The sequence below is a fragment of the Scomber japonicus genome, chromosome 1, assembly GCF_027409825.1.
Source record: "Scomber japonicus isolate fScoJap1 chromosome 1, fScoJap1.pri, whole genome shotgun sequence".
NCBI classification, from domain to species: Eukaryota; Metazoa; Chordata; class Actinopteri; order Scombriformes; family Scombridae; genus Scomber; species Scomber japonicus.
The window spans coordinates 33,478,755-33,504,239 of NC_070578.1; the positions used below are offsets into that span (position 1 = coordinate 33,478,755).

General features: G+C 40.5%; 1 protein-coding gene across 2 annotated transcripts in view; it reads left to right on the forward strand.

The window, feature by feature from the left end:
• lrp4 (low density lipoprotein receptor-related protein 4) overlaps positions 1 to 25,485 on the forward strand; it is a 124,159-nt gene that overhangs the window by 55,140 nt on the left and 43,534 nt on the right. For both annotated transcript variants that reach the window (XM_053335639.1, XM_053335719.1), the window contains exons 2-3: positions 434 to 580; positions 23,970 to 24,086. In XM_053335639.1, the coding sequence (XP_053191614.1) occupies positions 434 to 580; positions 23,970 to 24,086 (264 nt within the window). The remainder of the gene's footprint in view (positions 1 to 433; positions 581 to 23,969; positions 24,087 to 25,485) is intronic.

Sequence of the window (25,485 nt, forward strand, 5' to 3'; positions counted from 1 at the left end):
CATAGTTCTTTGTGGCAAACCTCTTTTTTTAAAACACATATTGAAATACTGTGAGATTGCAGGGAGTATGTGTGGCCTATCTGGCTGAGAGAAATTCAATCTTGGATTTGATGGCTTTGGCCTGATTACAGACAGAACCGCAGGCTTGTCATGTGTGTTACAGTAAATGTCCCCCCCCTTGCACCCACCACTCCTTTCAGACTCCCCCACTCTGAGTCCTGCTGAATGCTTCGTTGTCTGAATCAGCAGAGAGTTGTGGTTTTTAAACTGAAAAGTGTCCGCCTGCTCTTTAATACTTTCACCTACAATCAGCGATGAGTAAATGGAGGAACATCAGCCAGTTATGTACCATTTGTTTAATTTCCAGTAACAGAACAAATCATTTAACCCTCATCTAACCCTCCTCTTCCTCTCTCTCTGTGTCTGTGTGCAGGAGTTCAGGGCAGCACTGAGTGTTCATGTGGGAGGAACCACTTCACGTGTGCGGTCAGCGCGTTCGGGGAGTGTACCTGCATCCCGGCCCAGTGGCAGTGTGACGGAGACAACGACTGCGGGGATCACAGCGATGAGGACGGATGCAGTGAGTTTAAACACCTCTTCTTCTTCTTCTTGTTACCCCCCCCCCTCTCTTTTTCTCTTTCTATCTATCTCACTTTGACTGAATGTTTATTTCACCTTACTGAGTGAGGAACAGCAGCGGCAGACATCAAACATCGCACATGACTTTTGATTGAGTTTTTGTGACCCAGTTGAAAATCACGCTTGCCCAGTTGGTGAATGATCAAGTTTGACAGCAAGTTTTCCATTTTCGGAGAGATTATAAAACATACCTTTTCCTCTAATGTCAAAACATTTTTTCCCCAATTGGTTAAGAGAGCCAGATTTCTAAGCAGTCAGCATTTTAATAACTAGAAGGCACTTTTTCCACTTTTTTCATTCAATTAAAGTAGCCAAACCTCTCAAATGTTAAATGATATATGAATACAAGCATCTGTCTAATAAAGTAATCCTAAAATCTTTAAACTAGGGTCTGACCACTGAATACATTAAAAAAAGACATTAAATATTAACTGTTAAATATGCTACAGACTCACTGTGGTCAGTACCACAAGATTATTAAGGGGTTGGATACCCACCCTTAGATGATGTTTTTAAAGTTTTGATATACTTATTTTCAGTACCTTTTTTCTCATGTAACTTCATCTTTTTCATTTTAAATGTCATATTTAATGCTTTTTAGACCCATAAATAAATAAAAGACAGAAAATCTAACTTGGAAGTTCTTAGTCCAACTAACTCCAAAAAGTGTAGTAAAAATAAATCAGTAATTCACTTCTAAGTATTATCACGGCTCCCTTGAGCAAGGCATTAAACGTCCAGCACTTAAACGGGGCTCTGCTTGTTGCCGGGCGGGTTCCCTGGTGCAAATGTGTATAACTGCATGACTTCTGAATCCTGCGAGTGCGCTCAGGCAGACATTTCCTGCATAAGTCTTATAATACAAAAGGAAAAAAAAAATATAATTGGGCCCATATGGATCCCATCATCACCCAGTCAAACAGTGAATGGGTCACTGGTCCAGGCGGGGTAGTATTTCTGATGCAGAAGCAGACCGAGGAGCTCTGCATGCTGTTTGCCCCGCGCAGAAAAAAAAAAAAAAAAAAAAAAAATGCTTGAGTGACTTTTGGCACCAGATGGCGTTTGGCTGGAGGGAAGTCTTGGCAGCAGAGCCAGACAGGAGTATTTTCCTGCAGAGCATGTCAGTTTGTCAAGTGGAGGAGATCTTCACCGCTCCTCTTTTACACTTACTTGTGTATCGATGTGAGATGTCAAAATGTTGTCCCGCTCGCTCGTGGAGCTCAGAAGCAAAATGCTGCCCTTTTTGTTTGACACCTCGTAAGCCTCGATGAGAAGAAGTGTGTGGTTGTGTTTGTTAGAGTGTGCGTATGTGCCTGTGTGTGTGTGTGTGCTGATATTCTTTCTCCATCTTTCTCCCTCCGTCACATTAAGCTAATTAGGGGCTGGAGAGAGGGGATGCTAAGTGTTATTGATCTGCGGGCCAGTTGAGCGTTCAGTGAGTCTGATCGCCACGTATCGATCGGCGGGGCGTTACGTATTTAAGGAGACACATGGAAGCAGCTGACAGATATCAGAGCGTCTGGCTGGACCTTTCTAATCCATTACTACTGTCTGATCAATCCTCTGCTCCATCACACTGCAGTTGGCCACTCATCCTTTCTGACTCACACCAGTCAATCTTTCAATTGCACAGTTCATATCACATAGATTCATGTTGCTTTAGCCGTTTATTGAATAGTACACGATGAGCCCTTCGGTGTTTAGTCCTGTACATAAGTACTCTCATGCTGTCTCTGCTGTTTCAAGCCTACTGTAAGAGCAATGTGTCCATTTCAATTTCAGTTATGTATTTAGTAGCCCCCCTCCCTCCCCCCTTACAGTGTGATGTGATATAGTCCATTATCTAATAATACTAGTAATAGTGGTAATTTAATTTGTATAGCACCTTTCATACAACAAAGGCAGCTTAAAGTGCTTTTAAGAAATTACATACACCAAGTGCTTCACATGAAAGGAGCATAGAGCAATGTTAAAAAAAAAGAACAGAAAAGAAAGAGGAATAAAAAAACATGAATGGAATATAAGATTAATATAGTACTGAGTAAGTGTAGTTTAAAAAATACAATGGAAGTGCAAGTAGTGACTGATAGAAAAGCTAATTAAAAACTAAAGTGAGGAGATACATGTTTAGATTTCTTTTAAAAATATGTAGTGAACTGACTTTCCTGATATCTATCTGTAGTTTTTTTCCATACTTTAATAGTTAAATCTGACATTTGTAACAATTTGATGCACTCAAAAGCTGATTCAATACACTTTATCTGCAATTAGGAATGCATATTTTTAGTTTTTTAAATTGTAAATATGACTTAAATAAACAATACATTATTTCTTCATCACTTATTTCAAGCACTAGATAATAAATAATCCAGAAGAGTGTATCCTCTGCCAACACAAGCAGTGTTAAACATTGGCAGAAGCTGTTAAATATGTATTGTATGCCTGGCCTCTGGTTGAATGTCATGCATCTGAATAACACTGTATGGATTCATGTTCCTGTAAATAAAACAGCTTGTCGCCACAGTAACCGTTTTGCCTTCAGCCAGAGTGAGCTAGCGGTCAGTTAGCTGCTAAGGCTAGCGTCGCTCTTCTCGTATCGAAGCTCCTTTTTGGTAACCTTCCCATTAGAGCACACATCGCCTTCAATGTTATAAATTAGTAGCAGGATGTGTGGTTCCTCCCCAACTCCCCCCTCCCCCCTCCCCAGTCATATTTTATGATACCGCTGCACGTTTCGAAAGCCTGCAAATGTAAATCATGGTGTTACCGGCCATTTTTTTTTTCAGTGTGGGATTGTGGTGGATGGTTTTCAGGCAGGTATGTCATTGGGAAACAAAGCAAAGCCAGCAGGACACCAACACACAACATTACATCCCCTAGTACTTCATTTTGGGGAAAAAAATGCATATCATTGACCAAGAATGTGCCAGCAGGATACTTACTGTGCTTGTGCTGTAATTCATGAACCTGTATTACTTTGCTTTGCCTGGCTTTGGTACTATACAAATACTGAAACACTTGTAATCCCGTAATAGATTATTCAACTGACAGGGAATTAATTGCCAACCATTAATAATTTAGGTGATATATCAAACAAAAATTCCCCAAAATTCTCAAATGTGAGGATTTTGTTGCCTTTCTTGTATTTGAAGTGTTAATGGGATTGCATTGATACTCTATGAGCATCCTCTGTGTGGCTCCAAAATACCAAAAATAAAGGTAGGTTGATAGAGAAGTATCTAAAAGTGTCTTCCAGCTGTCTCATTTTAATAATTCTCAACTAACTGGACTGAAAACTGAAAATTCTATTTGTTATCATAGTTTCTGTGCGTATAGACTGTAAGCCCTTTAAAACACATCACATAGTCAGAAATGTATGTGTATGTATGTGTGTGTGTCATGGAGGCAAGTCGAAGCCCTCGTCACTCAGCTTCTATTACTCTGATTGAATTAAGCGAGTCGGATCGTAAAACCCGAGGAGTGAAATTTTATAGTTTTTAACGGCGTTTTTTCTAAACACGGTGAAGAATTGAATTTATGGAGCTTCAACGGATAGGGAGAGAGAGAGAGAGAGAGAGAGAGAGAGAGAGCAGTTTCCACGATTCAGCAGGAACGGCATACGTGTGACCGTGAGAGCCGTCACAATAAACGCACACACGCTGTTAAACACACAGAGGAATACTTCTTTTTCAGCAGAATTGTAGAATTGTTGTTCTGTAGGGTTCCAGACTTTGTTTGAACTTGCACAGATTAGGTATTTATCATTTACATCAATTTAACTAGTTACAGACAAAGCACAATTGTCCTGCTTCACATAAGAGGAATGTGTGTGTGCGCGTGTGTGTGTGTGTGCGTGTGTATTTGTGTGATTTAGGAGAACAGGAGCGGAGGGAAAGCGGTAGACTTTCTATGAAGCTATCTGTGTAAATTTCTGATCTAATTACGATGCAGGAATCATGTGGAAATTGTCTTGTGCAGTTGTGACTGTTTTGTGTGTGTGTGTGTGTGTGTGTGTGTTTGTGTGTTCTTTGTGTGTACATGTCTTGCGTCTTGTGCTTGTGTTCCCCCAGATAAAATTTCATAGCTGGTTAGAGACCAAAGAGGGAGTGGAGAGGAGTTGACTAGGGACTGAGGATGTGTGTAGTATATAAATGCGTGTGTGTGTGTGTGTGGGGGGTGTGTGTGTGTGTGTGTGTGTGTGTGTGTTTGTGAACACCAGTGTAGGAACTCTATCTCACTATAAAGGAGTTGCTGGAGGGTCAAGGTGAGGAGGAAATGGACTTTACAGCCGCCGGTTCTCCTCTTCACCTCACATGTAACATCTGTCTGTTTATAGTGGACCACACGGGGTGGAGGGGGGAGAGGTCTTTGCTGGGAGATCATAAATCTACCTGTTAAAACCACACAAAAAACACATTTAAAGTTAAAGGATTGTACCCACATGTTTGCCACTTTAGCTCCTTAAAGGCGCACTATGCAGGATCGGTACGGTCGCTGTTTGTAAACACACGGTAGTCAAAGCGAGCCCCTCCTCCTCGGCTCAATGAGGGAGAGAGGGAGAGAGAGAGGGAGAGAGAGAGAGAGAGAGAGATGCTGGCGAGAACAAAGCTGTGAATCAGTAACGTTACTTTCTGATTGTTTCATGGTGGGATGGTGCCACATTACTAGATTATGTGTGAATGCAGAGCTTCATCCTGTCTGCTGTGGCTTTTTCTCTGTGGGTGTGGGTGGGTGTGTGTGTGTGGGTGGGTGTGTGTGGGTGTGTACTTCAGCCCTGCACTCAGTCAGGCACAGAGACAAACTCACACCCTACACTCTGTTATTGGCTGGGGGCTACACACCCACTGCCCAAAGGTTGACGCCCAGAAACATCCCAAACATAGCAAAAATAATAAGAAAATACACATTTCTCTACCCTTGAACTATGAATCCTACTTTCTCCACACTTAAGTTGATTTCTGGATGTGTTTTTTTCTTTCTTCTAGTCCAAGCAGATATTGATTCACATTCATTTCAATATAGTATGACAACTAATTGTGACACTCTTGTTATGTAATCCACCACAGTGAGCATCAAGTCACAGTGACATCATTGTTCTGGGATTATTGAGAATAAACACAACCGCCTGAATTTGGCTGAGTGGACAAAGAAGTGTCCACTCAGCCTAAACTTGAACTTCATTTATCGATTTTCCTCACACTTACCAAGTTCCAGATCCAGATCATGATGGCAGTCAAAGTAGCACAGATTTTTACATCTCTTATAGCTTTGGGGAATGCCATCGTGTTTCCATGCTTGATGAGATATGTAGCCCCTCCGACATGTTCTAGTACTACCCTGAGGACTGCTCCCTGTTGGATGGGTGCAGAGCATGTCCACAGGAAGGTGTCCAGGAGGCTGATTGCACTGGTTCTTTCCAAAATAAAGGAACAGCTGTTCAACTACATGATCCCTAATGTTCAAACCCCTCAGCTCGTCTCTCAGCTGATATTCAGACCGAGAACAGTACGTCTGCACTTTACAGGCAGAAACCAAAATGTTCAGCCTGCAGGTGCCATTCAAAAAATGTGGACACATCTTCCCTTTCACTTGAATGAGAAAGTGTGTCCAAACTTTTGACTGGTTGTTCTGTACGAGCAAGCCTACAGCACAGACTTTACAGGTACACATATAAATATACAAGCTTGCAAAACTTTATAAAAAAATTTATAGGCACAGAAACCCTGTTTTTAAATATAATAATCCATACTTTAGTGGGGGTTCGCTGTTTCCAGCACAGATGAGAGCTCAAATGTGATCCAGGAAGCTCAGGTTGAGTAATATTTTTAAGGCTGATGCCAAAACAGTAAACAGAGGTTTATAACACAATGAGAGAGGTTTTTACAACGAAGGAGGTTTATCACGCTGGATTACTTTATCTGTCATCACAACAATTGTCAGATAAACAGAAGAGATAGAGAGATAAAGCATTCACATTACAGAGTAACTGAGTGACTGCTTACGCATATTTAATTGAATGAGAGGGATGTTTTGTTTTTTTAATGGTCTGAATAGAGCCTGATAGAAGAATGAAACTCATTTTGGCTTTAGGTATATATAATCTGATTCTGTTGGTCACTACCTAGAGTTCATAGCAATATCCAGTAGTTGGAAGATCAAGTTGTGAATTAAGAGCTTTGTCTTCAGGCTCAATTCTTCCTCTCCATTACAGTCTGCTCCAAACACCCACATTACAGCGGATGCTACAGCAATCTGCCTGCCAATCACGTTGATAGTGAGCTTAACTGGCACGCACATATGGCAAGTGTCTGTGCGAGAATCCATCATCGCCTCCACTTCCTTCACAGAGTTTTTGAGTGTCTGCAGGAGTATTATGTTAATTTCTTACAGAGAGCTACTATAGAGAAGCCCCATCTTACGTTATGGTGTCACCAGCTGGTTTGAAAACCTAACAGTCAAGTTTAAAGCTCAAATATTTAGTCTGGTTAAAAACAGCAGGGAGGATCACGGGAACGCCCACACCCCTCACTCCCCAAGACATCTTCTGAGCAGTCCATTATTCGGCAGGCCAACAGGATTTTATCTGACCCTTCCCATGTGTTGAACTCTTGAGTATGTGCTCATGAGCTCTGAGAGGAGGTACATGGTCCCTTTGTGTAAGCACAACTGTTATAAACATTCATCCGTCCCTCTTTGGTTACACTTTATTATTATGGGCAATTCAGGGAGGAGAGACAGAACAGCAGGGAGGTCCTGAGATTACTGCAGGGTCTACCAATCTCTTGTGTGCTTGTTGTAAGCATGTAAAATGATATGTGGTGATTTATGTACTAAGGTGTGTGTGTTTTCAGAAGTATACGCCTTGGAAATCTTTGTTAGATTTAAAGAGCGTGAATGGCTTTGTGACTAATTTGCTCAGCTCTTTTATCTTAGGCTAATATTTGCACTAGCTCTCTTTAATGTGTTTTTATTATAACTTCTGGTTCAATGCAGCAGTTTCCCTTTTTAATCCAAGACAATTTTTCTCCTACGGGAGACAACAAAGTAACCTTAACGTCAACCTTCTGTTTTCACGCCTCACTAGCGGAAGAGCAGGAAGTGTGTACGTTACAGGGTCGCACATCTCAAGGACAGAACACTAATTAGCCCTGATGAAATTTAATGAAGGCATAACTCACAGACATTTCATCAAATTAAAATCACCCCCTCTTTTTTTTTTCATTGATACAGCTGTCTGAACTCAGTGGGCGTACAGAGCGCCGGGTTGCACACGCTCAGAATAACACACTTTACTGTGTTTGATAGCAGGCCAGATGTATGAGCTGCTAGGGACTCTGACATGAAGCTTGGCTCCATTAGAGACGTATACGTTTATGCTCTTGGCAGCCTGCTCCACATCCATAAACCCAACTCATAAGGAAGAAGGAAGGTTGCACGCTGCCTTTGTGCATCTGGTTCCTATGGAAATGACAACGTTGGAGCGCTCCCGCTTTGTGTCGAAGGTCTGCAGAGTCTTAGGAGAGGAAACTGAAGTGGTAGAGTGAATGAAAAGAGAGAAAGACAGAGAAAGTGATGAAAGGAATAGATGCTTGTTTCATGTTGTGATTTTAGATCTGTTACTGCTTTCTATATAATGTAGGAAGAAAAGTCAAATATTGTTATAGTTTTTGCCCAGTTATAAAGCCTAATAATAATTATCTCCATTATGGGTAAATCTGTTAATTATTTTCTCTAAACATGTTGATCATTGTTCCCCAAAGATCAGGACCTTAAATATTCTATTGTCCCAGCCTCCAGTCAACAATCCAATGATACTAAATGTACTAAAGAAACTAGAAAATATGAATTCTTCTTCTTATAATATATTAATTTGAGAGCCTTTTTTCTTACAAAAAAGACTGAAAATTATAATTTATTCAATCAATAGTTGTTGGTGAGTTTTCTGTCGATCATCCGTTGTTCCAGCTCTGCAAGGCTTTATTGCTGAGCTCTCTGTAATCACTGGGAGTTTTATTACATGCAAATGATAGCATAAAACCAGTTTAATCATTAAAATTTGTACTCAAACCGTTCTGAAGTCTTTTCGCTCGTCTTTTCTCCTGCGTATTAAAGGTTCTTAAATTTAAAAACTAATCTTTGAGCCTATGTCCAATTGGTTTGCCATCAGAACATTATTTTCCTTTGAATGTGGCCCTGTGAACTCTGCAGATATCCTGATAGCAGACGAGCCAAACAGCTCTTAATTGAGTCTGATTTATGTTTCTGTCTTCTATCGCATATCTGGTCTCTCAGGTTCCCTGATCTCGCCTCCCAGTTCAAGGCAATAAAATTTATTACCACACACTGATATAGGATGTTCATAACAACGGTAACCACAGCAGATAAGAGCGGATAACCTTGGAAGACTTATACATCTTCTGCTATTTCGCCATCCGTCTCCTCCCACCTCCTCCACCTCCCTCACTGTGCCAGACCATCCTTCAAGTTATTTCTCTCTCTCACTCTGCAATACACTTACAATGAAGTTAGGAGGATGTGAGCACACAGATATACACACACAAGTACACACACAGATGCATGGACACACTGTCGGATTCCTGCTGAGTTGAAAGGGGGCTGAGGTTGTGAAATAGTAAATGCTTTCGGCCAGAATGAGGAGGCAGGGGTGCAGAGGAGATAGATGTGAAGGTATGTGTGTGTGTCTGTGTGTGTGTGTGTGTGTGTGTGTGTGTGTGTGTGTGTGTGTGTGCTGCTGGGGTGGATGTTAGATGAAATAGAAGAGGGAAATCTCTGTTGTATGTGATTGAAAGCGCTGCATGACGTTTGGCTTCCTCTGCTGTTGGTTCACACGAGTCTGCGAGGTTTGGGGAATGTGTGTGTGTGTGTGTGTATACAAAGAACTCAAATACACACATAGAAACCGATAACATACACTCACACTCACACATGCATTTGTTACACTAACTTGTGAGGACCGTCCATTTGATTTTCAGGATATCTGTCAGGTGTAATGGGGCTTCCAGGTGGTGTTGGATTGACCCTGTTCATGAGAAGAATCAATAACAACTTCCTGTTTTTATTTAATATTTTAAAAGAATATTTGAAACTTGTGGAAGTTACTTTTCACAAAAGAATAAATATATTTTTCATGCACTACTTGACGAGAAACACAGACTCATTCACTATTTTGGAAAAAGATCAAGGAAAAGTCAGTTTGTTGTCAGTTGCCTAGCAACAGTGTTCTCATAACTCAAACCTATTAAACACCAATCATTGTGTGTATGTGTGACTTCCCGTTAGGAAATCACAACCTCACAAGTTGAACTGCATGGTGGCACCATTCCTAAATTATATCTTAATCTTTTTTTAACTTCAACTCTAAGTTAGGACAGGGTAGCGTGTACATTCTGCCTAGTATTTGATTATGAAACACAGACTTTATGTCCAAGAACATAATAACTCTCAGGTTTTAGTTGTTTTGATAATTATGTGCTTAAGTTCAATACATCTGTTTTAAATTGTCTTAAAACTTCTTTTCTCAAACATACAGATGCCCTGTTTTCATTTTCCAAACCTAAATTTAGCCCAGTTTTAAGTTCAACAATGTAACAGGTACCTACTTCACATAATTAAGTTCAGTTTTAAACCTCATCAGATCGTAATGACTGTCCTTCGAGATCCATTAACAGCCTAAATTGTGGCAGGTCACCGTGGACGGTCGACACACATTAGCTTGTAACGTGCTGAGGTTCAGGTTTAAAGTCTCTCACTGCCTGACTCAAGTTTATTGGACACGTTTTCTGGCAGGATGTGTCTATTTCAGAGTAAGGTAAGATTTATTTTGAAAGGCAAAAAACTGTCTCTGGCTTAAACTAACTCTCATCTTAACTTTAAAGTCAAGACCAAACCTGAGACTGGTAAGGACCGGTCACAGTGTCCTCTCTCCACATATCTCTAAAACTCTTACTGGTTTTCACAAGGGCAAAAGAATAAGGAAATACCCCCCTCCTTCCTTTAATCCACTGCTCTCTGCAGTTATAGCCAATCAGAAAGTAGCTGTGACCGCAGGAGCTCAGCTGATCCGAAAACAAGAGCGGAGAAGATTAGGACCCCATTCCCTCCTTCTCCGTGTGTCAATTTCTCCCTTAGTCCCTGCATCCTTCTTCTCTCTGTGCCCTCTGACCACAGGAAACCTGCAAACCCACCTCACTACTTTTTTTTTTTTTTTTTTTTTTTAAATCCAAGACTTTTTCATTCATTTCTCACTATGTGGTTGAAATTCTTCTCTCAGTTCGTCCCCCTCTCTCTCTCCGTCTCTTTCTTCTTGTCTTCTCTGTCTGTCTTTTGGTCTCCTAATATTTGACCGTAGTTGTTTGGACACATTAGCATAATCCTCCTTCTTTCTTTTTCATCCTCTGTTGGCCTCCTTCTCATTCCTATCCACCCCCTCCACCCCCCCCCCCCCCTGATCCCTCTCGCCCAATGCTAGCTTTTTCCTCTCCTCCGCCTCCTTCCTAAATATTTACTCCCCGCTCAGCAAACGAGGCGAGCACACTTGTTCACACAGAAGAGGACATGATTACAGGCTGATTGGGGGCAGAGAAAGAGACAGAAATAAGAGGAGAGACAAAAGAGCTTGTTGGTCTTGGGCCTGGCTTTACCGTCTTTATAAATCTTGTACCAGCTTGTTTGAGTAGGTTTTAAATGTGTTCTGTGTGTAAATAAATACAGAGGAGGTGATGGGTCAGGGTTAAAGGTGACCTATTATGCTAGGGTAGATTTCCATTTCTTTCTTTTTTTATTATAAAGCAGCTCTAGATGTTATATAAATACTGTGAAAGTATCAAAATACTCATAGCCCATGAGGAAATGCACTCAGCTCATATTCAGAAACTGTGGCTTTTAAACAAACTGTTTTGACTTCAGTAAGATTGTGATGTCTAGGGCTGAGTATCCTTTAAAAAGATTACAATACCAGTACCAATCCAAGCACCCTTTAAGAGACACCCATACCAATCAGTACCATCATGTGAATAGAAGCATTAAATTGCATTAAATGACACCACTCGTCCACATCTAAATGATTTGATTTTTACACAAAATATGATATTTTCATTCACTTTCGTTGATTGGCTATGAGGAAGTTCATACAAGTAGTTATATTTTCTAGCTCTGAGTGAATAAAGGATCAATTGCAGGTATCGTTTGATGGGAGATGTTTCAATTTTACTTGGTATCGATTTATTTTGGTCAATACCTTTTGAAGATATCGAGTAAATAGAAATATCCACTTTGCACCTAATCTTTACATTGGAGGGGCGTCCTGGATGTCAGGAAGCAAATATGACAGTGCACAGTCTTCCAAAGGTTGGATAACATTATTCTCAGCAGTGACTTAGTGAATCAGTTTTACACAGAGACACAGTTAGCCAATCAAAAGAGAGGGGGCATTAAGCAGTGCTTTTTGACCAAAACACTTTTTGCACCAATAAACCATGAAAATGAGAATATTAACTGGGAATATGGGAAAGGGGCTAATATGACCTCTTTTAAAAGTGCTATGTGGGAAAGTAAAAAAAAACCATATATCATTCATTTAAAGTATTAACATGTCATGAACAATCACAAGAATGCTGAACCTATTAGCCTATTCATTATTTTATCATGCTGTGATTAACTGCACAATTAGTCAATTCATCAAAATAAATGAATAGAAAAATTTATGGGTTGATAATTTTACGTCGCCCTAAATTATAATAAACATGATCAAGGTGGAGAATATTGGTGGATGTGCCAGGTCTTGTTGTGGGCCATGTTAGACGTGATTCCATCATTTGCCGTCAGCATAAAGTTTGATAGCTTTGGCTCTTTGCTCTTTGCAGATTGCGGTCGTGTTCGGACTAAAGCCAGTCTGATACTGGATTTTTGAGGCCTATAATGATAATGATATTGACAATTGACAGTTTTAAAATCCAATGTACCGACTGCAGACATTTAACAGTTGAAAGAGAGACTTGTCGGTGCTCTCTGATGAACCCAAACTGTGTGATGGTGATACTGTTTCTAAGCTACAGTAAACACATCTGAGGCATTACCATCACCTATTAAAAATCATCACATACTAACACAATAAACTGTAATTTATGTGTAAACGATGACAGCTTTTTGCAGGTCTTGTTATTCTTCGCTCACTCGTCTTAAGAAAATATGTTGTTTCAACTCGCATTGTGTAAGCTAGCGTTATTTCACGGGCTTTAGTTCAGATCAACAAGAGCATTACAAGAAAAAACAACAAGGGTCCGTGGTAATGTCGATGTGTTATCAGGTTGTAAATTAATTACACAACATCAAGTGCGTCATAAGGCTTTACGACGTCGGATCTTGTTATCACTGCGGTAGTCGTTTGCTTCCGTCTTTACACGTAAACAGTAGAATTAAGTGGATGCCACAGGTACAGGTACGTGAGGGTAAGGTTTTCCACATGGATCGTGTACTGGCATGTTTGATGGACAACTCGGTGCATTGCCAGGTGCTGATCATTGAAATGAAGGAGTAGTAGTGTCTGAAGATGCCTAAACCTGCTCCCACTCCCCCCTTCCCACAATCCACTGAGCCGTTGGCCACCTAGATGCTTTTAGTTGTACGTGGTCACTTTACAAATTTTATGTCTCAGCTTCTAGATTTGAGAAAGAGATGACCTCTAAAAAAAAATAAAAAAAACTACATTTACTACAGGTTGGCAGCATTTTGGATTAATGCCACACAACAAGAGAGAGAGAGACAGCAAATTTGGATGAAGCGGTGTGATTTACGTCAGTGGCAACCACAGATGAAAATACTTGATGTTTATTTTTTTTTCATCTAAGAATCAATCACCCACCCTAAACTCGCTGTGAGGATGAGTGAGTCAACTGATTTTTTCCCTTTGCTATTCTTCATTTTCTAGATCACTCTAATTTTCTACACAACGCACCTACAGTAATTCCTTGGGATTTCACGTCTGCCTGACAAAATAAACAATTTGCAGACATCACCTCAGGCTCTGAGAATTCGCAGTATGAAGTTGTCATTGTGTCTGACATTTTATAGGCTTAATAATTAATGGACTAATCTAATAAAAATGATTGATAGTTTGTTATTTGTAGACATGTCAGCACCGTTTAACAAGGCAAACATTCACAACTCAAGGCCAGGTGAAACTATTGCTAATTAAAAAAAAAAAGAAAAAAACAATACTTGGCAGAGTAAGAAGGAAGTCATCAAGACTTGATTGATTGGTGACATTTGTTCAGCCAAAAGCCATTTTGTAATAAATGAATGGTCTTTTTGTTGTTTGGTAACTTTTTGATAGTGATTGTGTTGGTGGCAGTTTGAATGCAGGTTAAATGTTAACACTGCAGATGTCTGAAGTAGATATATGCATTCATCTAATGCCACATAACCAGACAGATAACCCCCGACCGTGTTTTCTTTGGCTGAATCAGCTTTGTGTGCCAGAGTGCATACGTGTTGTTTTCATCTTTTATTACCTGTCTGAGCTCTTCTCAGACTCTCTTATTATCTAAAATCAAAGCTCGTCTGGCACGCTGTCAGTTAATTTTGTTGCCCTGCTGGTGCCCTCGAGGATGGTTGCTTTGATCCAAAGCAAAGATATCCTGACAACTGCTGGCCAGATTACCAAATAATGTTATATGAAAGTCCCTAGTTACCCTGAGAACAATGATTTAGGTGGTTTTTCATCTAGTAACACCAGATGGACAAAACTTCCACTTGCACAATAGATATTTGACGTTTGATTTTAATGAAAGTTACGAAGCACATTCACGGTCTATATACATTCAGATCTTTATGGCCTGTAATGTCTCTTCTTGTGCCACCATCAATAGACCATGTTGTCATCTACTGTATATGTCTGGGTCACTTGTGGCGTCTATAAGTGATTTTAAGGGGACTTTAGATGTCTAACCTTGCTTTGGAACAGACAGTATTCATAATAATAACGTGGGACTTGTGCATATTCTTTTTTTTTTTTTTCATCTTGGCTTTTTCATTGTCTGACTCAAGGTTGTCTCGCTAACTCTATTGAAGTAGCTTCCACTTGTTGTCTAGTGGCCTTTTTGAAGAACTCCTTTTCACTATAATCCTCCCTCTTCTATTTATACTTACAAAAATAATTATCCTTGGCCAGCAAACCGGTCAAGTAGCCCAAGTATAATCTGTATAAAGAGATGGATTACCAGCTGTAGGTGGATGCTCAAAAAGACAGGCGAGCAACATTAGAGAAATGATAAAGTTCTTTCTTAATCATAATAGTCATATAATGTCATCATTAGACTGCATTAGCGTATTTCCTGTCATTCAGCCTGTTAAGAAAGAAATGAGTGGGTTGTGTCTTGATGACAGTACTGGAGTGTTACTCACTTGTGTCAAGCGCTCAGCACAGATTTGTCATGGCAACAAGCAAATGTTTCCGCATTAATCTGCCATGATGGGCAGTAAAATGTCTTGTGATGATGGTGTCATCGCAAACCTCTCACATACTGACGGATGGTCCTGCAGTTAATTCAGCATAATTATTATACTTAAGTACATTTTTTAGGTACTTGCACATTATTTGTGCATTTCACAGGGAAATAGGGAGCACTTTTTACTTCCTGTATTCTTTTTCTGGGTAATGGTAAATGGTAAATGGACTGTACTTATATAGCGCCTTTCTAGTCTGTGCGACCACTCAAAGCGCTTTACATTAGACATGTCATTCACCCTTTCACACACATTCATACACTGATGGCAGGGGCTACCATGCAGGGTGCCAACCTGCACATCAGGGGGAATCTAACCATTCATACACATTCATACACCGTTGGCACAGCAACGGGAGCAATTAGGGGTTAAGTGTCTTGCCCAAGGACACATCGACATGTGGACTGGAGGAGCCGGGAATCGAACCACCAATCTTCCAATTGAAGGACAACCGCTCTACCTCCTGAGCCCCCGCCGCCCTAATATTACCCTGGGTAATATTTAACATAAAGAAATGATCAAATATGAAGCCTCATTATATATTAAACTATCCAAACTTTAAAATGAGCTCCACTGTGACTACTACAACATTAATGCATTAGTACTGATATTAAAATGATGTTGAATATTTAATAATAATGCTACTTTTTGGTTACGTAATGATATTTTGCTGCTAATGCTTTTGTTCAAGTCCGACTAATAACAATAATCAGGTTCCGTGCAAAGATGTATTTAAAAGTTTATCCGAAGCTAAGATGAAGAGTTAGCTGGCCAAAGTCCCTCTTTTTGTGACTCTACTTCCACCACAGCTCAACAGGGGGGGGAAACACTGTAGGAAACACAAAGAGGGAATTTGATGGTAAAAAAAAAAAACAACTGTAAATGTGATATCCATCCACTTGATATGACTAACTCAGACTGCTGGAGCCTCATATAAACTTCAGATAAATGAGATAAACTTTGAAATGCCCCTTTTTGCTCCAAATGACTATGATTTACAGTCATATATTTAAGATTGATGTCAGCCTTAGAAAGTCGGTGTACCTGATTGTGCAGTGGGTTTTGGTTTCGATGGGTTTATAAATGCCGAGTAGCGTTGCGGCCTGGGCGAGGCAGGAGGTCTATTTACTGTAGAGGTGGAGGAGGACGGGAGAAAAGCCCATCACACAGGCCGCCGCCGGACACTCTGCCAAGAAAAACTTTGCTGGCAGCGGCACTGCGCTCTGACGGACTGAAATATGTGCTGGCTACCAACCAGAGCTGTCTAGAATCAGATAAGCCGCCTCTGTCGTGATCGGCTGTGAGAGGAAAATAAAGAGCGAGTAAAGGAGGAGAGGCTGAGATGGATGAAAGGGACAGAGGGGATTAGTTTGGGTTTTGGAGTGGTGTTGGGGCAGGACATGGGAAATACTTTTACATTGATAAAAATAACTCATTTGAAGGTTTTATAAACTATTAAAATATCACAAAAATGCCGTCTTTTAGACTTGCAATGAACTTGATTAGTGGTACAGTGGTCTGCTTTCTTACTTACTTAATCATTCATTCTGATGCTTCAAATACAAATGTTGTTTTTGTAGATTCAATTCCATTTGTCTTGTATACTGCAGATGTGGCTTGGGAGGGAAGGGAGGGAGGAAAGAAGGAAGGAAGGAAGGAAGGAGAGAATGAAAGAAGGACAGAAGGAAGGGAGGACAGAAGGAAGGGGGGAAGGAAAGAAAAAAAGAAGGAAGGAAAGGAGGGATGAAGCCTTCAGGAAAAGAAATAAAGACAAATAATAATAAAGACGAGAGAGAGAGAGAGGGGGAGAGAGAGGGAGAGGGAGACAGAGAGAGACCAGCGAGAGAGAGAGAGAGAGAGAGGGAGAGAGAGAGAGAGAGATCAGCGAGAGAGAGAGAGGGGGAGAGAGGGAGAGGGAGAGGGAGAGAGAGAGACCAGCGAGAGAGGGAGAGGTAGAGGGAGAGACAGAGACCAGCGAGAGAGAGAGAGAGAGAGAGAGAGAGAGAGAGAGAGAGAGAGAGAGAGAGAGAGAGAGAGAGAGAGAGAGAGAGAGAGAGAGAGAGAGAGAGAGAGAGAGAGAGAGAGAGAGAGAGAGAGAGAGAGAGAGAGAGAGAGATGTTTAGAGCTGTAGAGGAGAATCTTGACATGCAAGAACATGAATAATTTGGGCTCAGAGTGTAAGAGGTATCAAAAAAAAAGAGTGAAGGAGTGAGAGACAGTTAGGGGAGTTTTCTGTCTGTCAGTTTAGTTATGACTCATTCTGCTTTTATTCACTTTAACACTCAAAATCTGATTTATGGTTGCAAACACCAGAGTTTAACAGTCGTCTCCGAACTTGTCGAATCTGTCTGTACAAATGCACCAGCTGATGAATGACACACACACACACACACACACACACACACACACACACACACACACACACAGCTTATCTCGAACGTTACTCCTGGTGATGCAGTCATGATATGAAAGTGACTAATAATCACGTCGTAGTTTTGTCTGAAGAACTATAAAATAAAAGTTAAGTTTGAATCCATAAAAAAACAGTACTTTTTATGTGAGACATTGTTATTCTAATGTGACAGTTTGTTCTTGAAAAGGGGGGATTTGGCAAGGCGACTTTTGATATATTAGAATATATTATAAAAAAAGGGAAAGCAGCAACTACATGGAATAACTTATGTGCAGGAAGGATGTCTCTGTCAAAGTGTCTGAGAAACACATCCTGTTTAAAAGGCATTGGGCTTAACTTTAGTGTTTATGCACACAAGTTGTTGCTGTTCATTCTTGGCAGTTTGGAGCTTTTGCCTTTCATGAGTTAAAAAAAAAAAAAAAAAAGCACTTATTTGTGACACATGTTTTTCAGTCTCTGGCAGCAACATCAAGGTGCCCTTTTTCCCCAACACAGTTTGCCCTCAAACTGCTGCAGTGAAGCTCCTCTGTAGTTTGTCACACAGGTGTAAGTGTGTGTATGTGTGTGTGTGTGTGTGTGTTTGTGTCTGGCTGCTTAATATCAACCGTGCAGCCAAAATAATTTTCAAAAAAAAAAGGACACAAATCTCCAGGTTTCCACGGTGAGTAACTGTTTCCAATAGAGATGACAGTAATCGGGAGGTGAAACGACCTGTTTTGGACTGAAAGAGAAAACCTTTATTAAAGGTTCCTCTGATGAAATATTCTCCTTAGACGTGCAGACTCCTCTATCACTCTCCGGGGTCCACATCTGTTTTTCAGTCAGACAGAGTGCCCCTCTCTTTCTCTCTTTTTTTCTCATCCGTCCATCCCTTCATCCGTTGAGTCGGTGTGATAAGCGGTGTTTAGGCAGATATATTGGTCCCATTAGAGCCACTTGATTCTGCTGCTCTACAGTAAAGGGGGAGGCCATTAACTGTGCTGCTCAAGGCCACTTAAAGACACACACATACATCTTCTTAAAGACATGGCACACACACACACACACACACACACAATCACACACGCTAACCCAAACCAGCGTGTGCAAGTCAGACCTACCCCATTCTCGCTTAGATACAGTCAGTAATCACGCAAAAATAGATGTGGCTCATTATTTTCTTTATTATCTGTTGAAAGAAGCAAATGATTTATCATAGTTTACTTTGAATATTAAAAACACACAAAAAAAATGTGATTAGAGAACTCATCAAACATCACTGAATAAACTCTGTGTAGTTATTCTGGCATTTAATCAGCAGCTCATGTATTATTTTTACCCCTCCTTCCTTTTTTTTTTTCCTCCCTCCGCTAGTTATCAGTCGCTTCTTTTGCAACAGTGCATCGAATTTGAGCGTGTTGAGACGAATCTGAGGTGAAAAGCCATTTTTTTAAATAATAGATCTGTACAAAAAAATAAAAATAGAGCTTTTAACTCTCACACATATGTATCACAGAGCTCACTGAAGAGTCTTGAGTAAGTGTGGTAAGTACCATGATAAGATATGATGAGTATTACATCTGTTGATTATTTTCAGTGTTCAAGTCTGTTCAATGTAAGACATACAAAACAAACTCCCCATCACAAGTTAAGGTGTCCTCAGATAGCTCACTTTGATGTGAACCAGACAAAAGCAAACTCATCCTAACATTTCATATTTGTACTCCCCGAACGAAAAGGGAAAAAGATAAATTCACTTATCTGCATCATCATTTACTTTTTTTTCTCTCAGCTTGAATGATGAGTTGAGAAATCGTCTTGGCAATAAACAGTTTAACAGGCAGTGATGGGAAGAAAAAAAACTGTTTTCTTTTCTCTGTGTGTTTATGTGTGTGTGTGTGAGAGAGAGAAAATGAATGAGACACAGAGGATGATGATGATGATGGGAATGGCAGGTGTGTGTGTGTGTGTGTGTGTGTGTGTGTATGTGTGTCTGTTTGTGTGTGTGTGTGAGAATAACCTGTGGAATGCAAGTGGGAATTCTGTAGCGCGGATGAGAAAAGCCCGTCGGTGAAGGTCAGCTTGTGTGTGTGTGTGTGTGTGTGTGTGTGTGTGTGTGTGTGTGTGTGTGTGTGAAATCAACAGCACTCAGGAGGATAAATGGTAAATGTTTTGGCGGAAATATTTTGGGAAAGGCGTTGCAGCGTGACTGAGACAAACATTGTGTGTGTGTGTTTGCATTTTGTTTGCATTTTTGTGTCACCTGGAATGTTCAGTCTGGTCCGTGAATGAAGTCAAACAAGTCTTTTCTATTTTTTTTTTGTTTTATCAAGATTTAAAGCAAAAAAAAAAAAAGTCAGAAATATATGATCCATATGTTTCCATCGTCAACTGTTATGCGATTATACTCCAGAGGATGTTGACAACATTATATAATTAATGAAGCGCCGCAGGAGCAGAAAGCAATGTGCTGTGCATCTGTTCTCAGTAGCTTGTGAAATTTAACACCATCTTTAATGCAGTTTTTTTTTTTTTTTTTGCTGTGGCATAATTCTCACAGCGCTCTTACTTTATTTTATTGACTTGGAAAAATACTTACATCATCAATATTGTCGTCAACATAAGCAGATTAAGCACACATGTTCCCCCCCCCCCCCCCTCCCTCTTTTCTTTTGAAGTGGAGGAAAAAGCATATTGGGAATCACAGGAATGAGGAAAGTGGAGGTCAAGTGAAAAACATAAGGAAACGATTCCTAGAATGCAACAAACAACAAAGCGGTGGACGAAGTTAAGGTTAGGAAGGCTCTTGTGAGTGTGTTAATTAATGTGTGTGTGCGTGCGTGTGTGTGTCAGCCTCAGAGGAATGCAGTGGTGGCAAGCAGGGCAACGCTGAGCTGAGCAGAATCTGTGTGATAAGAGAGATCAAAGCGCCCAGAGACCTCATCAACCTTCCTAGCATGCTCCCCTACTGATCCACCTGATACCAGTAACAAGCCCCACCTATCATCTGGGTGTGTGTGTGTGTGTATGTGAGTCTGTGTGTGTGTGAGTGGGAGAAGTATTTATTTGCATACATTTAGCATCTGTCCCAATTTGTGTGCCTGCAATTCTGCACTGTGTGTGTTTATTTAGGGCCTGTGATGCGTTCACCACAGTTTGCTTATGTCTATGCGTACGGGCGTGTGTGTGCGTGTGTGTATGTTAACACTGCACTCTCTTCCTCTTCAGATAAGCTGAATTATTTATTGAAATGTTGAGGAGCAGCATTTTTCCCCCCATTGTTGGTTGAGACCATAAATTTGCTGACAGCTGGTCAGAGACGCATCCAAAATGCATCAAACTGCTTCAGCTGACAAAAAAAAAGAGGTTTCCAGACAGCGTGCAGGTGTCAGGATCCTCCAGACGTACTCTCACAATGTTTCACTAATGGTTCGGTGGGAATTCTTCATCCTGTTCAGTTCCAGCTGATTGCAGCAGTTCTGGAAAATACTGAACCCAAATCTTATTTGGTTAAAGCTGAGCTTTGTGTTTCGCATTGCAAATCATGTCCACAGAGAGGAAACTATGAAGGTTAGGCTCAGTGGAAAACAACAAACACTGATTTGAATTACTGCTTTGTGTTACCAACAGTCTGAAAGTCAATGATTTTCAATTTACTGTTACAGAAGACTAAAGCAGACACACAAAAGCAAATATTTGTGTTTTTAGATGTTAAAACAGATTTTTTTTTGCTTTAAAAAAACAATTAAAATCAATGCAAAATGAATCAATTTGTTGCAGATACAGTTTATTTTGAAAATATCTAGAACTTCAGTGATTAGTGGACTAATTGATTAGTTGGTTAAGTTAATTGCCAACTCCATTGAGAATTGATTCATTATTTTGAGTCACTTTTTAAGAAGAAATGTTCAAATTCTCTGATTCCAGCTTCTCAAATGCCAATATTTATGTTTTCTTTAGTCTTTGGTGATAGTAAACTGAAACTGGAGTAAACTGAATAAAAAAAAATGAGGACGTCACCGTATTTCTTCACACTTTACAAAAAAAGTAATCAATTAATCAAGGAAATAATCAACCGATTGATTAATAGTGAAAGTAATATTTGCAGCATTACTTAAAAAAATGCACCTGACTAAACCCTTTCCTCTGCTTTGTCAATGTTTCAGGACTACAAAAGTTATTTCTCAGCAAAGTCTTCATGATATGAGAGCTGGGATCATTTTGACACATTTGCTCTGATATCCAAAAAATGCATTATCGGCTTTAGGCAGAGAAAACACTGCTGATCTACAGCCTGTTATCAGAACATCAAATCCTGAAGCAAAACATTTGTGCATCATGAAAAGATCACTTGTATTTTATTGTTTCTTGCATTCATAATTCATATGTTTGTTAATACCTTGGAGTTATTCCCTTCTTTGTTGAAGGACATGTTACATAACGCAATTGAGTTAAAGACTTTTATTTGTTAAAATAAAAAAGATGATTCTTTGGCAGCAGAAGCAAACCTTAAATCTTTTTCTATGCACCCAATTTGAATGAACTGAAGCCAGTGGATGCCCAAAGGGAAACACATAACAAAGCAACAATGGTATGATTTAGATCAGATCATTCATCACAGTAATCTATTATATATGCAAATTGAGCCAAATCACCAGAGTAGTCATGTAATTTAGACATAAAGGAGAGTTCATGAGAAGGTGAGAAGAATACGCAGAGAGGGAGTGAGATCTGTTTGCTATTAAATACTGTATGTCTCTCTCTCTCTCTCTCTCTCTCTCTCTCTCTCTCTCTCTCTCTCTCTCTCTCTCTCTCTCTCTCTCTCACTCTCTCTCTCTCTCTCTCTCTCTCTCTCTCTCTCTCTCTCTCTCTCTCTCTCTCTCTCTCTCTCTCTCTCTCTCTCTCTCTCTCTCTCTCTCTCTCTCCTCTCTGAATGATGTTAGACCAATACAGGGATATATGTGGGTCAGTGGGGCTTCACTTCTCTTGGAGCCCAGCGCCACACCCCGACACACACTCACTTAATTCACTCACTGTGAGCCCTGACTCGTCCGCCTGTCTGCCTCCATGCTTAACTCGCTGCGTGACGTCATACATTTTTCATAAAGTCTGCGTAACCGAGTCAATATTTCATATCTGGTATTGACAGGCGGGCCGAGAGTCCACCCCGAAGACTTTCGCTGCTCCCTCTCCTCCTTTCCCTCCTCCTCCTCGCCTCTCTCCATCTCTCCCTGGCCTGTAATTAAATTAGCTCTGTCTGCGGATGACAAAGGGCCAGTCATTCGGGCTCTGCTTAGATAGCAAGTAGCTGCACTTAGAGCGGATATGAAGTTAAGCAGGAATGCGCTGAGCTTGAGTAGAGCTCCGTGCTGCTCTCTGGGTCTCAGGGTAAGAAGGTAGAGACAGACGAGGATGTGGAAGGGTCCAGATCGGGCTCAGGCTCCGGATGAGCTGAGACCAGGCGGAGAATAAACCCTCATGAATTTCAACTGTGGTCATCTGACAGTACTGTAGCCAGCAGCCAAGCAGGAGGGATGACTGGTTAAAGCTTCATTGTGTGGATGCGATGGATTGAAGTCATCCCTTGTTTACTCTACTCGCTTTATTTATTCATTCATTCATTAATCAGGCACAAAACACATTCATTGGCACAGTTAAGCCAAGATTTAGCCAAAAGGATGATAAAGTAATGTATTGAAGGTAAAGGATGGATGGATGGATGGATGGATGGATGGATGGATGGATGGATGGATGCATGGATGGATGGATAGATGGATAGATATATAGATGGATGGATAGATAGGTAGGTAGGTAGGTAGGTGGGTAGGTGGGTGGATGGAGGGATGGATGGATAGACAGAATATAAAAAGACAAGAGGTATAAGAGTAAATAAAACTAATAGCAAAATAAAAATAAAAATATTTCAAACTAAATAGTGTCCCTATTTAGCAGTAATAAGCAGTATATAAACATTTAATTAAAAGCTTGTAACTCACTATGTTATTGTAATCAGATATATGGACACATTTTTTTCAACAATTATAATTTTTCCTCCAAAAGCTTATCACTATATGTGTCAGAACTTGAACAAGAAATTGAGAAATAATGTATTTGCTCTTATCTCATGCAGGAATAAAGAGTAACTTGCAGGTGTATAATGGGCTTTGAGATTTGATGACATCACTCAGATCTACATTGTATAAATGACATGAATGATACCATTTAAGGAAATAAAGCAAAATGAATACTGACATAAAAGGTTGAAAAGCAGCAGAAATGGTAACAGAAAAAACTCATTAACTGCAAACTCTCCTCTGCTGCCATGTTTCCTTTCTTCTATCAGCTTCACAGTTTGTTTACTTGTTTGTTTGCTCGTGCTGACGGACTTGTTGTCTGGCCTTTGTTTTGTTTGCAGTGCTCCCCACCTGCTCGCCGCTGGACTTCCACTGCGACAACGGCAAATGCATCCGACGCTCCTGGGTGTGTGACGGAGACAACGACTGCGAGGACGACTCGGATGAACAGGACTGTCGTGAGTACACTTCCTGTCTTTTCTGTCAACACAAACACACAAACAGTCAGCGGCGGTTTCATTGATATGTGCATACGTTATGACGCGCGCACACACACACACACACACACACACACACACACACACACACACATCCACACATCCACAGCACACCCTCGACCTGCTCTGTCAGACTGACAAGGATGAGTTATTAAAGTGGACAGATGTTCGAGGCAGCCGTGTGCAATGAGGTGTTGGTTTTGAGTTTGAAGGAGTTGCCTGACTGTCGTGCACGCACACACACACACACACACACACACACATATACATATACATACATACACACACAAACACATACACACTTACGGGAGGTCAGCACCGCCACAGTTACCACACAAAGCATTTTCTGAACTTTGCCCTTGGTTTATACTACTCCTAGTTTGATTTGTGGAGTTGTGGAGTTGTGCTTGTGTGCGTGTGTATGCGTACGTGTGTGTGTGTGTGTGTGTGCATGTGTTTGTGTGTGTGTGTGTGTGTGTGTGTTGAACCCAAAATACCTCTCAGCTGCCTGCAAAGCGGAACGCAAGCTACAGTGGGTGAAGTAAGGAGTCTATTTCTGCCGAGGTATTTATGCATCTATGAATTGCTGCCTGGTATGTGTGTGTGTGTGTATGTTTGTGTGTATATGTTTGTGTGCACTCTTGTACTTCTATGTTTGTGTGGACAAATGTAAGTTTATGATCTTGGCGGTGAGAAAAACACTTTTAATGTATTTTTTTTTGTCTGCTCTCCGCCCCTTCAAGGGCTGTTTGAAACCTAAACTTAACTTTGTTTTTGCATTAAAGGGACGCTCCGCCTGTTTTACACATAAAAGTCAAGTTAACTTGTCATGACTATTCAGATGAAAATGGGTGTGTATGGTCATGGCTGCCATCTGATCTCACCTCAAGGCCTCAAATTTCTTTTAGACATGTGATCACTGCTGACTAACTTAACATTCACTAGATTTCCATCCATTAATTCTGCCTGTGGCTTCAAACTCACAACTTTCTTGTGGTGAGGAGACAGTGATAACCACTACTGTCCCTTCAACTGAGTAAAATAAGAAGCGTTGGAGCAAGAGAGTGCAAATAGGACCCTAAACAAACATTTTAAAGACTGTGCTGTAAACTTGTACATTGCAGCTCTGCTTGATACTTAACAAAATAAAACCACTATTCCAAAAGTTATCTCAATTTCAAAGTAAGTGACTCAGATAGTCGTGACTTAATCAGAATGAACACTTTTGGACTGCTGGAACCACGACTGTAAGCTGTTTCGTGGCTGTAGAGAGAGCTTTGCACCGCCTGAGAAAATAATCCCTGATGATGCCAATGGGGTTATCTTTGTTTGGGTTTTAGTCTTCATATTTATAACGGAC